Source organism: Cervus canadensis, chromosome 10 (genome assembly GCF_019320065.1).
Source record: "Cervus canadensis isolate Bull #8, Minnesota chromosome 10, ASM1932006v1, whole genome shotgun sequence".
Classification (NCBI taxonomy): domain Eukaryota; kingdom Metazoa; phylum Chordata; class Mammalia; order Artiodactyla; family Cervidae; genus Cervus; species Cervus canadensis.
The window spans coordinates 60,261,644-60,276,863 of NC_057395.1; the positions used below are offsets into that span (position 1 = coordinate 60,261,644).

Consider the following 15,220-nt stretch of genomic DNA (forward strand, 5'->3'; position numbering starts at 1 on the left):
TACTTTGATAATGATAAGGATAATGGTAATAAACAATTAGCAAGCACTTGCCAGGCCCTGGGCTTGTTGTTTCACTTGCTTATCTCAATGAATCCTGACCACAGTTCTTTGAAGTAGATACTACTATTCTGTCCATTTTACAGATGGGGAGACTGAAACTCAGAGAAGCTGTTACTTGCTCGACTGTAGGATCTGTTAGTGGCAGAGCTTGTTGGCCTCCACAGACCATGTTGTATCTGTGTTCCCATGCCTTGTTCAACAACCATGTAAAGTGGACTTGATAACTCAAAAGACAAATCCATTCTAAATTTCTGCACCACTCTGCCACAGTAACCTGGGTGCAGAACTCAGCATCTTTTTGGATTTCTTAAACAGAATTCGCATGCACAAAGCAGGAGTGAGCAATGCAGACTTTGCTGAAGATTTTTGTGGGAAGTTAAGGAGTTAGTTACATTGCACACCATGGCAATTCTTTTAGAATTTTCTTTTTTCATTTAGATATTTCTGTTTTTTCTAAAGACCTTCCTGACTATACCACTACTGGGGAGGGCATGCATGGTCTCTGACCTTTCTCTCATGCAGCGACCATCTTCTTTGCTTTCTGTCTATGTGTACTGACTCCTTTCCACCAATTTTAAACCTTTCACTCTTGCACGCAGAGCGATTCCACTATGTTCCAGATCCTGGCCCCAAACTTACACGTCTGCTCCCACCTCAACAAAACAAAGAGCACTTCTGATAGCAGAAACCATCCATCAGTTTTATTCAGTTCAGTTCAGTCACTCAGTCGTGTCCGACTCTTTCTGACCCCATGGACTGCATATGTATGTTGCCATGGATTTCATGTATGTTATATTGTTTGATATTATCCCGTAAGGTGCTGAGATCTGTTGTTCTAAATTTTTCTTTCTTTAATTCAGATTGAATAATTTCTATTGTCTTGTCTTCAAATTTACTATCTTTCAATTGTTTTCTAGCTTTACTGAGATGCAATTGGCATATAGTATCGTGTAAATTTAAAGTGTATAATGTGATGATTTGATACACATCACATATATATTGTAAAATGTTTACCACAATAAGCTTAGTCAACACATCCTTCACCTCACATAATTACCATTTTGTTATTGCTGTTATGGTGAGAACACTTAAGATCTACTGTTAACAACTTTCAAGCATATCATACAGTATAGTTACCATGCTATACATTAGATCCTCAGAACTCATTTCTCTTATAACTGGAAATTTGTACCCTTTGACTAACATTACTGTCCTTTCTTCGATAATGTCCTATCCCCTGTTAAATTTATCCTATGAATTTTTAATTTCAGATACTGCAATTTTCAGTTTTAGATTTTTCCATCTTGGTTCCTTTTTAGACTTTTAATATCTTTTCTGCAATAACTCATATATTTACTTATTATATCCATCTTTTCATATAAATTATTTAACATATAGTATCTGTGTGAAGTCTTAATCTAATAACTCCAATAATTGGGTCATTTATGAGTTTATCTCAATTGGCTGTTTTTCCTCTTGATTATGCATTACATTTTTCTGCTTTATTATTGCATGTCTTATATTTTTTATATTCCATTCTGCACATTGTGTGTAAAAAATAGTGAAGACCAAAAAATTATACACACCCACTTCCACACCCATATAATTGTGTACATGTGTTTGTGTATAGGCATACATCCTTTTATTATACTTTGCTTTGTTGCACTTTACAGATACTATGTATTTTTTTTTTACAAATTGAAGGTTTGTGGCAACCGTACATTGACCAAGTCTATTTGTGCCGTTTTCCAGCAGAATTTTCTGCCTTTGTGTCTGTGTCACAATTTGGTAATTCTCACATTTCAAATTTTTTCATTATTATTATATTTATTATGAGAATCTGTGATCTTTGATGTTACTACTACACCACACCGAAGACTCAAATGACGGTTAGCATTTTTTTAAAGAAATAAAGTATTTTAAAGATTTTTTATTTACATATTTATTTATTCATTTTATTTTTTGTTGTGCTAGGTCTTCATTGCTGCACATGGGCTTTCTCTAGTTGTGGCCAGTGGGGACTGCTCTTCGTTGTGGTACACTGGCTTCTCTTGCTGCTGAGCATAGGCTCTAAGCACGTGGGCTTCGGTAGATGTGAATCAAAGGCTTAGTTACTCCAAGGCATGTGGGATCTTCTGAGACCAGGGGTCGAAATCGTGTACCCTGCATTGGTAGGCAGATTCTTAACCACTGGACCACCAGGGAAGTCCCAGCAATAAAATGTTTTTAAATTAAGATATGTCCATTTTTAAAGAGACATAATGCTATCGCACACTTAACAGACTACAGTATAAACATAACTTATTATATGCACTGGGAGCATGGGTTGGATCAAAGCTTTAATGCACTGACTTCATCCCAAGCCTAGCCTCCTGTACTGCCATTTTGAGCTTGTTAGTAGCTGACCTGGGAGGAGACAGGACTGCAGTTTGTTTTTTTTTTAATTTATTTGTTTGATTGTTTTTGTTTACTTTGGGATTCAACTCTGGCAGGGCTGCTGGAATGCAAGCACCATGTGCAGAAGTCTGGGTTTTCTCTCAGCTTTACTGTTTTCTATAGTGCTTCTTTTTTAAGCAAATTTGCCAGAATCCAGCTTTATTCCATTTGGTTTGGGAAAGGGCTCTTCCAGATTTTTATCCACCCTACATGTCATCTGTGCTGTGCTTAGGCACTCAGTCTGACTCTACGCAACCCCCATGGACTGTAGCCTGCCAGGTTCCTCTGTCCATGGGATTCTCTAGGCAAGAATACTGGAGTGGGTTGCCATGCCCTCCTCCAGGGGATCTTCCTGACCCAGGGATCGAACCCATGTCTGCCGCATTGCAGGTGGATTCTTTACTGTCTGAGCCACCAGGGAAACCCAAGAATACTGGAGTGAGTAGCCTATCTCTTCTCCAGGGGATTTTCTCAAGCCAGGAATCGAACTGGGGTCTCCTGCATTGCAGGCAGATTCTTTACCAGCTGAGCTACCAGGGAAGCCCACATGTTGTCTAAGCTCAGCTAATTTTTCCTGGCACCACAAATTCTATCTTCCACTGCTGGCATTGTTCCCTTACTTGTCCAACCCAGACCCAGATCTGGAAACTGCTGCATCTTCTCTGCTCCTTGATGAAGGCCTTGTTTCTCTCTGGAATTAGTTCGTCAAGTTTTCTTTTGTCTATTGCTCTCCACTAGCCCCAGGAACAAGGACATTTATTCTATGCATTATTTTCTCATTGTAATTATAGGATTGAAACTCTTTCACATCCTTTTATATCATAACTAAAAGCAGAAGTCCTTTTTATCATAATTTGCATTTCTTGGTTATTGATAAGGTTGAGTATATTTTAACATGCTTGTTGGTCATTTAAGTTTCCTGTGCTATTAATTTGAGCTTCCCTGGTGGTTCAGCAGTAAAGAATCCATCTGCAATGCAGGAGATGCAGGTGCTATCCCTGGGTCAGAAAAATCCTTTGGAGAAGGAAATGGCAACCCACTTCTGTATTTTTGCCTGGGAAATCCCAAGGACAGAGGAGCCCAGGGGGGCTATAGTTAAGTTTTATATAAACTATGAGGTCTCAGGGACTTCTCTGGTGATTCAGTGGTTAAGAATTTGCCTGCCAATGCAGGGGACACAGTCGATCCCTGGTCTAGAAAGATCCTGTATCCCAAGGAACAACTAAGTCAAAGCTCTACAACAAGAGAAGCCTCAGCAAGGAGGAACCTGTGCTCCACAATGAAGAGTAGCCTTCGCACAGCAACAAAGACCTAGCGCAGCCAAAAATAAATAAATTAATTAATTAAATAAAATTAATTTTTAAAACTAGTTCACACAATAAAGTATGAGGTTTAAGTTTAGGTTCATATTTTGCATGTGCCTATCGAATCGCTCCAGCCCCATTTATTGAAAAGGCTATTCTTCCTCCATTGAATTGATTTTGTTCATTTGTCAAAATTTAGCTGGGCAGATTTGTGTGCTATTTCCTTGTTCTTTTTTCTCTTCTCTGGGTCTCTGTACCTCTTTTTCTGTGAACACCACACAGTTTTGATTATTGTAGCTACATAATGTTTTGAAATTGATTAGACTGATTTACCCCACAGATTGATTATATTCTTTGCAGCCGAAGATAGAGACGCTCTATACAGTCAGCAAAAACAAGATCAGCAGCTGACTATGGCTCAGATCATGAACTCCTTATTGCAAAATTCAGACTTAAATTGAAGAAAGTAGGGAAACCACTAGACCATTCAGGTATGACCTAAATTAAATCCCTTATGATTATACAGTGGAAGTGACAAATAGATTCAAGGGATTAGATTTGATAGACAGACTGCCTGAAGAACTATGGACGGAGGTTCATGACATTGTACAGGAGGCAGTGATCAAGACCATTCCCAAGAAAAATAAATGCAAAAAGGTAAAATGGTTGTCTGAGGAGGCCTTACAAATAACTAAGAAGAGAAGAGAAGCAAAAAACAAAGGAAAAAAGGAAAGATATACCCATCTGAATGCAGAGTTCCAAAGAATATCAAGGAGAGATAAGAAAGCCTTTATAAATGATCAATGAAAAGAAATAGAGAAAAACAGTAGAATGGGAAAGCCTAGAGATCTCTTCAAGAGAATTATAGATACCAAGGGAACATTTCATGCAAAGATGGGCACAATAAAGGACAGAAATGGTATGGACCTAACAGAAGCAGAAGATATTAAGAAGAGGTGGCAAGAATACACAGAAGAACTATAAAAAAAAGATCTTCATGACCCAGATAACCATGATGGTGTGATCACTCACCTGGAGCCAGACATCCTAGAGTGTGAAGTCAAGTGGGCCTTAGATTTGATAGACAGAGTGCCTGAAGAACTATGGATGGAGGTTTGTGACATTGTTCAGGAGGCAGCGATCAAGACCATGCCCAAGAAAAAGAATTGCAAAAAGGCAAAATAGTTGCCTTTCATCACTACAAACAAAGCTAGTGGAAGTGATGGAATTCCAGCCGAGCTATTTCAAATCCTAAAAGATGATGTTGTTAAAGTGCTGCACTCAATATGCCAGCAAATTTGGAAATCTCAGCAGTGGCCACAGGACTGGAAAAGGTCATTTTTCATTCCCATCCCAAAGAAAGGCAACGCCAAAGAATGTTCAAACTACCACACAATTGCACTCATCTCACACACTAGCAAAGCAACGCTCAAAATTCTCTAAGCGGGGCTTCAACAGTATGTGCATCGAGAACTTCCAGATGTACAAGCTGGATTTAGAAAAGGTAGAGGAACCAGAGATCAAATTGCCAACATCTGTTGGATCATAGAGAAAGCAAGTGAGTTCCAGAAAAGCATCTACTTCTGCTTTATTGACTACGCCAGAGCCTTTGACTGTGTGGATCACAACAAACTGAAAAATTCTTAAAGTGATGGGAGTACCAGACCACCTTACCTGCCTCCTGAGAAATCTGTAAGCAGGTCAAGAAGCAACAGTTAGAACTGGACATGGAACAACAGGCTGGTTCCAAATCAGGAAAGGAGTTCGTCAAGGGTGTATATTATCACCCTGCTTATTTAACTTCTATGCAGAATACATCATGTGAAATGCTGGGCTGGATGAAGCACAAGCTGGAATGAAGATTGCCCGGAGAAATATCAATAACCTCAGATACACAGATGATACTACCCTTATGGGGGAAAGTGAATTAGAGCTAAAAAAGCCTCTTGATGAAAGTGAAAGAGCAGAGTGAAAAAGCTGGCTTAAAACGCAACATTCAAAAAACTAAGATCATGGCATCCGGTTCCATCACTTCATGGCAATAGATGGGGAAACAATGGAAAAAGTGACAGACTTTATTTTCTTGGGTTCCAAAATCACTGTAAATGGTGACTGCAGCCATGAAGTTAAAAGATGCTTGATCCTTGGAAGAAAAGTTACGACCAACCTAAACAGCATACTAAAAAGCAGAGACATTACTTTGCCGACAAAGGTCCGTCTAGTCAAGACTATGGTTTTTCCAATAATCATGTATGGATGTGAGAGTTGGACTATAAAGAAAGCTGAGTGCTGAAAAATTGATGCTTTTGAACTGTGGTGTTGATGAAGACTCTTGAGAGTTCCTTGGACTGCAAGGAGATCAAACCAGTCAGTCAATCCTAAAGGAAATCAGTCCTGAATATTCATTAGAAGGACTGATGCTGGAACTGAAGCTCCAATACTTTGGCCACCTGATATGAAGAACTGACTCACTGGAAAAGACCCTAATTCTGGAAAGATTGAAGGCATGAGGAGAAGGGGACGACAGAGGATGAGATGGTTGGAAGGCATCATCAACTCGATGGACATGAGTCTGAGCAAGCTCCGGGAGTCTTGGTGATGGACAGGGAGGCCTGTCGTGCTGCAGTCCATGGGATCGCAAAGAGTTGGACACGACTAAGTGACTGAACTGAAGTGACCCCACTTTATTCTTTTCAAATTTGTTTTAGATCTTCTAGTTCTAATATCTTTGTGTGTTTGTGTGTGCTCAGTTGCTTAGTCATATCTGATTCTCTGCAACCCCATGAATTGTAGCCTGCCAGGCCCCTCTGTCCATGGAATTTTTCAGACAGGAATACTGGAGTGGGTTGCCATTTCTTTCTCCAAGGGTCTTCCCGACCTAGGAATCGAGCCTGCATCTCTTGTGTCTCCTGCATTGGCAGGCGAATTCCTTACCATTGAACCACCAGGGAAGTCCTTCTAATATCTTTGCCTTTCCACATATATTTTAGAATTATTCTACAAAAAAAACTCACTAGGATTTTGATCCCAGGAATCATATTAAATCTGCACACCAATTTGGGAAAAATTGACACCTCTACTGAGTCTTCCAATCCATGTACATGGTACGGTTCTCTGTTTATTTAGATCTTTGAATTTTTGCTTTTGTAGTTTTCAGTACATAAGTTCTGCACATGTTTTGTTAGATTTGCACCTAAATATGCCTTTTTAAAAAGAACTTGTAAATTATATTTTTAATTTCAGTGTTCATGTGCTCATCGATAATATATAGAAATATAACTAATTTTTGAATATTCGTTTTATATCCTGTGATCTCACTGATCCCACCTATTGGTTCATGAATTGTTTCTTAAATTCCTTGGGAAGTTTTACATAGTCATCTGCAAAAAGGGACAATTTTCTTTCTTCTTTCCTGATCTACATCACTTTTCTTGCCTTCTTGAACTGCCTAGAACTTCTGGTGCTATGTTGAATAAGAGTAGTGAAAGTATACATCTTTGCTTTTTTCCTGGGTTCCTCATATGTTCTTCAAATGTGTCCTTAGTCACTCATTGAAACATTTTTATGATGGCTGCTTTAGAAAATTTGTCATATAATTCTAACACATCTGCCATTTTGGCATGGGTATAAGTCACATTGATATTTTCCTGATTCTTGGTGTGACAAGTGATTTCCAATTGAATCTTGAACATTTGGGGTATTATGCTGAAGAACTCTGGATCCTGTTTAAACCTATTTTAGGTGACATTTTCTGACCCTGCTCTGGCCAGGGAAATGGGTATGGTACCATCTCATTACTGTCATATAGGGTAGTCTAGGTTCCCCACTTGGCCTCCCCTGACACTTGAGGGTAGAGGGGGCTCCTTCTTACTGCTGGGTGGAGTGGGAGTTCTGGCTCCACTAGGCCTCTGCTGATTTCACCCTGGCTGGGAATGCCTTGTTCCTGCTCCCCGACTGACCCCCTCGAACACCACAGGAGGTGCAGCCTCATTACCACTGGGTAGTAGTGAAAGTCCTGACTCTTCACCAGGCCTCTGCGGACAATCAACCCAAGGGAGAGGGGTGCCTCCTTACTGCCAGGTGGGGATGGAAGTCCAGGCACATGTGGACATCACAGCAGATGTGGGCATCTTACTACCACCTGCTAGTGATGAAAGTCCTGGCTCCATCTTTGACCTTCTCTGACACCAGCCTACCCAGGTGTCTTGGGGGATGTTGGATGCCTTGTTCCAACCCGGTGGGAAGTCTAGATTCCCCATTCAGCCTTTGCTAGGTCACAGAGTTGGCCAGAGTACAGAAGTTATTGTCTTTCCTGGTTGGAGAGAGGGGCTTTTATTGGAGTTTTTTGTCTGTGTCAGTTGGTGTTTCTGACTTGCCAGCTTCTTCCTCTCCACGTCTGGGACCTAAGAGGCAAAAAGATAACCCAGGGAATTTACCACATGCAATTCTTTGGATCCTGAGATCCTTAGCCAGTCGGTCTGCCTTCTTCTGTCCACCTTTCAGGGTCTTCTTATGTTTGTTTTATATCTCATGTCCTGGGGTTGTAGTTTTCCTGGTAGGAGGAAGAGGGAAAAGTATATCCATTCCATCTTCTCAGATGAGTGACAGAAAGGGGGATTTACAAATACTTATCACTTAATATGCTTCCCAGGTGGCACAGTGGCAAAGAATCCACCTGCCAGTGCAAAAAACATAGGAGGCACAGGTTCAATCCCTGCGTCGGGAAGATCCTTTGGAGAAGGAAATGGCAACCCACTCCAGTATTCTTGCTTGGAGAATTCCATGGACAGAGGAGCCTGGCAGGCTACAGTCTATGGGTCGAGAAGAGTTGGACATGACTGAGCGCCTGAGCACACACACAGCACACATCATTTAATAAAAGGATTAGCAGTGGCTTATGTGAAGCCACCAGACCATAGAAAGCACTGAAGAAAATGAATGCTATTATTTTTCAATGATTCAAAGATTCTGTAATTCTCAATTTGATTTTTGTAAGTGTTTCATGCTCTGATGCTAAATTCTGAAATTTGGTAATTCTGTTTTGGCATTTCCAGGTATGGAATGAACATTTCTTCCTTTTCCTTTCTTCCTATCCTTGGACCATCCTAGGGAAATAGTTGATTCTGAGCAAATGTTCTGTTGCCTTTTCTTGTAGAGAGCAGAGAGCCTCAATCCGGTTCAAGACCACTCTTATGAATACTCTCATGGACGTCCTTCGCCACAGGCCGGGATGGGTGGAAGTAAAGGAGTAAGATCCCCCCTCCACCAGCCTCATCTCTCCTTCCCTTGTCCCTCAGGTCTTTGTCTCCCTTTGTTTTTCTCCCTTCCCCTGGGTGGCCTCTGGGATTTGTTCCAATTTGGCTATGACGGGGCCAATATTTATTTAGCATCCACAATGTGTCAAGTGCATTACTGATGCCATCTCTGTCTTATTTAAGCCTCATAACCATCCAGAAAAGTGTGATTATGTTCAGAGATATTAAGCCAATTGTTTAAGGTCACACAGAAAGTAAATGTCAGAGTGGGGTTCAAACCCAATGCAATTTGACTATTTCACAGCCAGTGTCCTATTGATCTCTATGCATCCATCACAGACTCATGGGATGAATTCTTCCATGATAGTAGGTCCTGGTATCTTACTAATTCTGTGACCCTGAACAAGTGTTTTGACCCCTAAACCTACATTTCTTCTTCTATACGGAGCCCTCTGGATACTGAGATGAACAAGCATACAACCCCTGGCACATAGTAGGTGCTAATGTTAGTGAGGGTTAAGATTTGGATGCATGTAACAGAGATACAAAGTAAAAGAGGCTTTGACTAACTAGAATTTATTTATCCCTCCCACTGAAGTCCAGATGTAGGAGGTTCAGAGGTGGTGTGGAAATGTGGGACCCATCTGCTTCCGTCTTTCCACTCTGCCACTCCTGGAGCCTTTCTTGCTCTGCCACTTAATAACTTAGTTCCTTAACCTCTCTGTGCCTCAGTTTCTTCATCTTTAAAATGGACATAATAACAGAACCTAATTGTATATATACATTTACTGTGTATATATGTGTGTATTCATACATGGCATGTGCCAAACAATGCCATGCCCCATGTATGAATACACACATATATCCATAGTAGAACTATAAAGACACTCATAGATATGATTCCAAGTTCAGGCTAATGGCTTCCTTTGAGACAAAAGAATAGGAGGTACAATCAGGCAAGGATATACATGGGGCTTTGGTTATACCTAATTTTTTACTAAAAAAGTTGAAAGTAATCATGGTGTTTTATTTATTGTCATTCATGCCTTTTTCAGGCATCTCCTCTGTGTACCCCGCTCTGCTATGTGGATTTAGTAGCTACGTGTAGTTTCCTGTCCCCCTCTCTGGCATGGTGGTGAGGAATGGATCAGAATTTGGAGGAGGGCAGACTTGGGTGTGAATCCTGAGGCTACTGTGTCCTCAGTGAGCAAGGCCGTCCCCATCTTAGGGCTCCAGGCATGATCACAGCCCTTTGGGGGCTGCTCTGAAGACTCAGTGAGAGGAAAGCTTTTTGAACTGGGAAGGGCTTACAAATGTGACCTAATTCCACTGCTTGGTAATGTGGATTCAGAGGTGGCTATGTGGATGCTTCTAGGACCCCAGCAGTTCACACGAGCAGGTAAGGTTGGCAGGTTGCCGTGGACCATGTAGCATAGTGGGGACTGTGATCTGGAGAGGGTGTGCCCTGTCTATGGTGATGAGCGCTGGGGGAGAGGGGCATCTGGGCTCAGTATGGCCAGATCTGAGATCTGCTGATTGTTCAAAGGAAGCCGGCAACCTGGATTTTTGTAGGAACGTTTCTGTAGTTTTCACTCTCACAGGCCTGTAGTTTTCACAGGCCTCACCAAGTCCATGGTGGGCAGCGGCAGCCCAAAACCACCTCCTTGAGACCCCCAAAGGGCATACAGCTGCTCACCCCTCAGCTGCCCCACCCCAGACCCCCGGCAGTGCTAAGGTCCTCAGTCCTAACTTCTGTCCACCCCTGCCTCCAGCGAAGGGGAGTGGGATTTCTACTGGTGTGATGTCAGCTGGCTTCGGGAGAACTTTGACCACACCTACATGGGCGAGCACGTGCGGATCAGCCACTTCCGTAACCACTACGAGGTGAGCCGGGTGGGCTCGGGGACTGGGCATGGCAGTGAGCAGCGGCTGGCCGGGGACACAGGGACGAGAATGGAGAAGTATAAGGGAATTTGGAGGTACATGCCAGGTGTGGGGTAGGTGCACTAGATCCATGATGAGCTAGTGTGAGGCAGACCTGAGGAACACACTGCCTTGGGGAGGGGCTTAAGGTCATGGGCTAGCTGGCCTCCGGTGCAGAGGAGGAGCAAGCAGGATGTTTGAGGGATTGTGTGATTTCAGGATGAGGCAAGTTGAGCTGTTTGGAGTCTAGAGATGAGAAGGAAGAATGTGCTGCACTCAATATGCCAGCAAATTTGGAAAACTCAGCAGTGGCCACAGGACTGGAAAAGGTCCGTTTTCATTCCAATCCCTAAGAAAGGCAATCCCAAAGAATGCTCCAACTACCGCACAATTGCACTCATCTCACACGCTAGTAAAGTAATGCTCAAAATTCTCCAAGTCAGGCTTCAGCAATACGTGAACCGAGAACTTCCAGATGTTCAAGCTGGTTTTAGAAAAGGCAGATATCAAATTGCCAATATCCGCTGGATCATCGAAAAAGCAAGAGAGTTCCAGAAAAACATCTATTTCTGCTTTATTGACTATGCCAAAGCCTTCGACTGTGTGGATCACAATAAACTGTGGAAAATTCTGAAGGAGATGGGAATACCAGACCACCTGACCTGCCTCTTGAGAAACCTGTATGCAGGTCAGGAAGCAACAGTTAGAACTGGACATGGAACAACAGACTGCTTCCAAATAGGAAAAGGAGTACATCAAGGCTATATATTGTCACCGTGCTTATTTAACTTATATGCAGAGTACATCATGAGAAAACGCTGGGCTGGAAGAAGCACAAGCTGGAATGAAGATTGCTGGGAGAAATATCAATAACCTCAGATATGCAGATGACACCACCCTTATGGCAGAAAGTGAAGAGGAACTAAAAAGCCTCTTGATGAAAGTGAAAGAGGAGAGTGAAAAAGTTGGCTTAAAGCTCAACATTCAGGAAACTAAGATCATGGCATCTGGTCCCATCACCTCATGGGAAATAGATGAGGAGACAGTGGAAACAGTGTCAGACTTTATTTTTTTGGGCTCCAAACTCACTGCAGATGGTGACTGCAGCCATGAAATTAAAAGACGCTTACTCCTTGGAAGGAAAGTTATGACCAACCTAGATAGCATATTAAAAAGCAGAGACATTACTTTGCCAACAAAGGTCTGTCTGGTCAAGGCTATGGTTTTTCCAGTGGTCATGTATGGATGTGAGAGTTGGACTGTGAAGAAAGCTGAGCGCCAAAAAATTGATGCTTTTGAACTGTGGTGTTGGAGAAGACTCTTGAGAGTCCCTTGGACTGCAAGGAGATCCAACCAGTCCATCCTGAAGGAGATCCGTCCTGGGTGTTCATTGGAAGGACTGATGCTGAAGCTGAAACTCCAGTACTTTGGCCACCTCATGCGAAGAGTTGACTCATTGGAAAGACCCTAATGCTGGGAGGGATTGGGGGCAGGAGGAGAAGGGGACGACAGAGGATGAGATGGCTGGATGGCGTCGCCGACTCGATGGGCATGAGTTTGAGTGAACTCCGGGAGTTTGTGATGGACAGGGAGGCCTGGCGTGCTGCGATTCATGGGGTCACAAAGAGTCAGACACTACTGAGCGACTGAACTGAACTGAGACCATGAAGATGGGACGGGCGGGAGCGTGGGAACAAAGGTGGGAGATTTGAAAAGGTTAGTGCAGCTTAGTAGTTAGAACAAAAACTTTGGAGTCAGACAGGCCCAGGTCAAACCCTGCCTGTGCTGCCTGTTATCTAGATAGCTCTGGGCAACTGACAACCTTTCTGAGCCTCAGTTTCCCTGACTGCCTAGTCGAGATCATTATAGACTGGCAGACTCTCAGTCAAAGTTGCCCTTATTCTTACTCTTACCTTGCAGAGAATGGGTCTACTGAGGGCCGCGGTTGGTGGGATGTTGGGGTTGGCAGGTGGATAGGGCAGTGAGCATGAGCATCAGTGACCTGCCTGCCCATCTTGCTGCCCAGCTCACCCGCAAGAACTATATGGTGAAGAACCTGAAGCGATTCCGGAAACAAATGGAGCGTGAGGCAGGAAAGCTGGAGGCAGCCAAGTGCGACTTCTTCCCCAAAACCTTTGAGATGCCCTGCGAGTACCACCTATTTGTGGAGGAGTTTCGTAAAAACCCAGGCATCACCTGGATCATGAAACCTGTGAGTGCCCAGTGCTGAGGCCTGGGGGTTGGGGCATCCTAGGCACTAGAGCAGGGCTCCTTCATTGGCACGTGTCTGGACAGGACTTTGCCTGGGAATTCAGCCTTAGATGCACCATCTGATTTTCCCTCAAGGGCTGACTACATCTCCTTCTCTCTGCAGTGTGTGGACTCGGCACCTGTGACTGCTGGTACACAGTATATGCTCAGTAAATGTTCATTAGATAAACAAATGAGCCTTAGGCCCCCAAGGCAGGGAACCCAGAGAAGTCGCTTTCTGATTTGAATGAAAACAATGGCCAGGCCGTGAGAAGGGCTTTGCTTGCATTGCCTGTTGCCCACGTTCTCGTAATGGCCCTTGGGAGGAGGTATTATCTGCCCTGTTTTAAAGATGAGGAGCCTGAGACCTATTTATTCAGGCATCCCACACATGCTCTTTGAGCACCTGCCATGTGCCAGGCACAGAACTGGATGGTGGGGAGATAGCTCTCAGGTAGAGGATACATGTGTGGTTATAGCTGTGACAAGTGTTGATCAGGAGAATGGTTCCAGCAGAGGAAACAGCAGGAGGACTTTCTCCAGTCCTTCAGCAGGCTTCTCTGAAGAAGTGAGAGATTGGGCTCTGAGGCCAGACCCTTTGGTTCAACTATTAGCTGTGCCGTCTGCTAGCTGTGTGACCTCAGGTAGATGACTTAACTTCTCTGTGCCCCGGTTTCCCCATCTGAAAAGTGAGGATCACTATAGCACCTATCGATTGCATAATGTTGTTGTGTGACTAAATGGGTTAACAAAAGTACAGCATATCTTAGGTCCTCACTGAATGATAGTTATTGTTGTTGTAAGAATTAGTATTCAAAAACAAAAGGAAACAAATTTAAAAGAAAAAGAATTGAGCTTTGATCTGAAGGATACAGAGGAGTCAGCCCGGAGAAGGGCAGAGGTAGGAGCAGTCCAGGAGAAGGGAACTGCAAGCACAAAGGCCTTGCACCTGGAGGGAGTCCTTGGAGGGATCAAGAAACTGAGAGGAGGGCAAGGATGCCAGAGCTCCTGTCAGCCCCTCAGCCCTTCCTCATGACAGGGCTGGACTCTCAAAACAATGCCACCATAGCCTTGAATGGCATTATCAGAGCCCCCCAGTATTTTCTGGATTTGGGAACATGCTGAGCCCCAGGAAGGGAGCTAGGGGTAGGGTAGGGAGGGGGCAGTCTTTCTTGAGGCTGAGGACAGGCTAGTGTTGGCTGATACAGATTTAGCTAATATCACAGGTACGTGGCACTAGTGGTAAGGAACCCGCCTGCCAGTGCAGGAGACACAGGTTCAATCCCTGGGTTGGGAAGATCCCCTGGAGGAGGGCATGGCAACTCACTCCAGTACTCTTGCCTGGAGAATCCCATGGACAGAGGAGCCTGGAGGGTTACAGTCCATAGGGTCACAAAGAGCCGGACATGACTGAAGCGACTTAGCAAGCATGCACTCACAGGTACACACACGTGAATGGAGGGGGAAACTGACAAAAAACAATGGATGCTCCCAAAGGGGACTGAGCCAGGATTTACTCAGGCCTCTGATATGTGGCTGGAAGGCTCATCCCCCTCCCTGGGAGAAGGGAAGGCCAATGAGAAGGGCTTGGATGGGTGTTAAGCAGAGGAACACTGCAACCCACTGGGGCGGATCCCAGTTCCCAGTATTATCTTCTCAGACACATGGTAATTTGTGCTAATTGGGAACAAGCAACTGCACATTAAGTTGATTTCTTTCCCAGCCCCCGGCCTTTGTTAGCAGCGACACAACGACAGCTGTAATTAAGAGGAGGAATCTTGGCTTCACGTTTGTGTGTGTGTGCATGTGTGTGTGTGTGTGTGTGTGTGTGTCTCCTCTCTCCTGAATCGCTGAGGCTCCCTGTCTAGGGTGTGGGGTGTGGAGAGTTCGTGCTTCTAGTCAGAAGCCTGGGTTCTAATTCTGAGCCACCACTCACGAGCTCTGTGACCCTGAGCAGGTTACTCAGCCCCTCTCAGTCCATTTCCTCGTCTG

General features: G+C 43.8%; 1 protein-coding gene across 1 annotated transcript in view; it reads left to right on the top strand.

Moving 5' to 3' along the window:
- Positions 1-15,220, top strand: part of TTLL9 (tubulin tyrosine ligase like 9) — a 46,027-nt gene that overhangs the window by 3,833 nt on the left and 26,974 nt on the right. Inside the window, exons 3-5 of the mRNA XM_043478846.1 lie at positions 8,956-9,048; positions 10,828-10,939; positions 13,005-13,190. Of these exons, the coding sequence (XP_043334781.1) occupies positions 8,956-9,048; positions 10,828-10,939; positions 13,005-13,190 (391 nt within the window). The remainder of the gene's footprint in view (positions 1-8,955; positions 9,049-10,827; positions 10,940-13,004; positions 13,191-15,220) is intronic.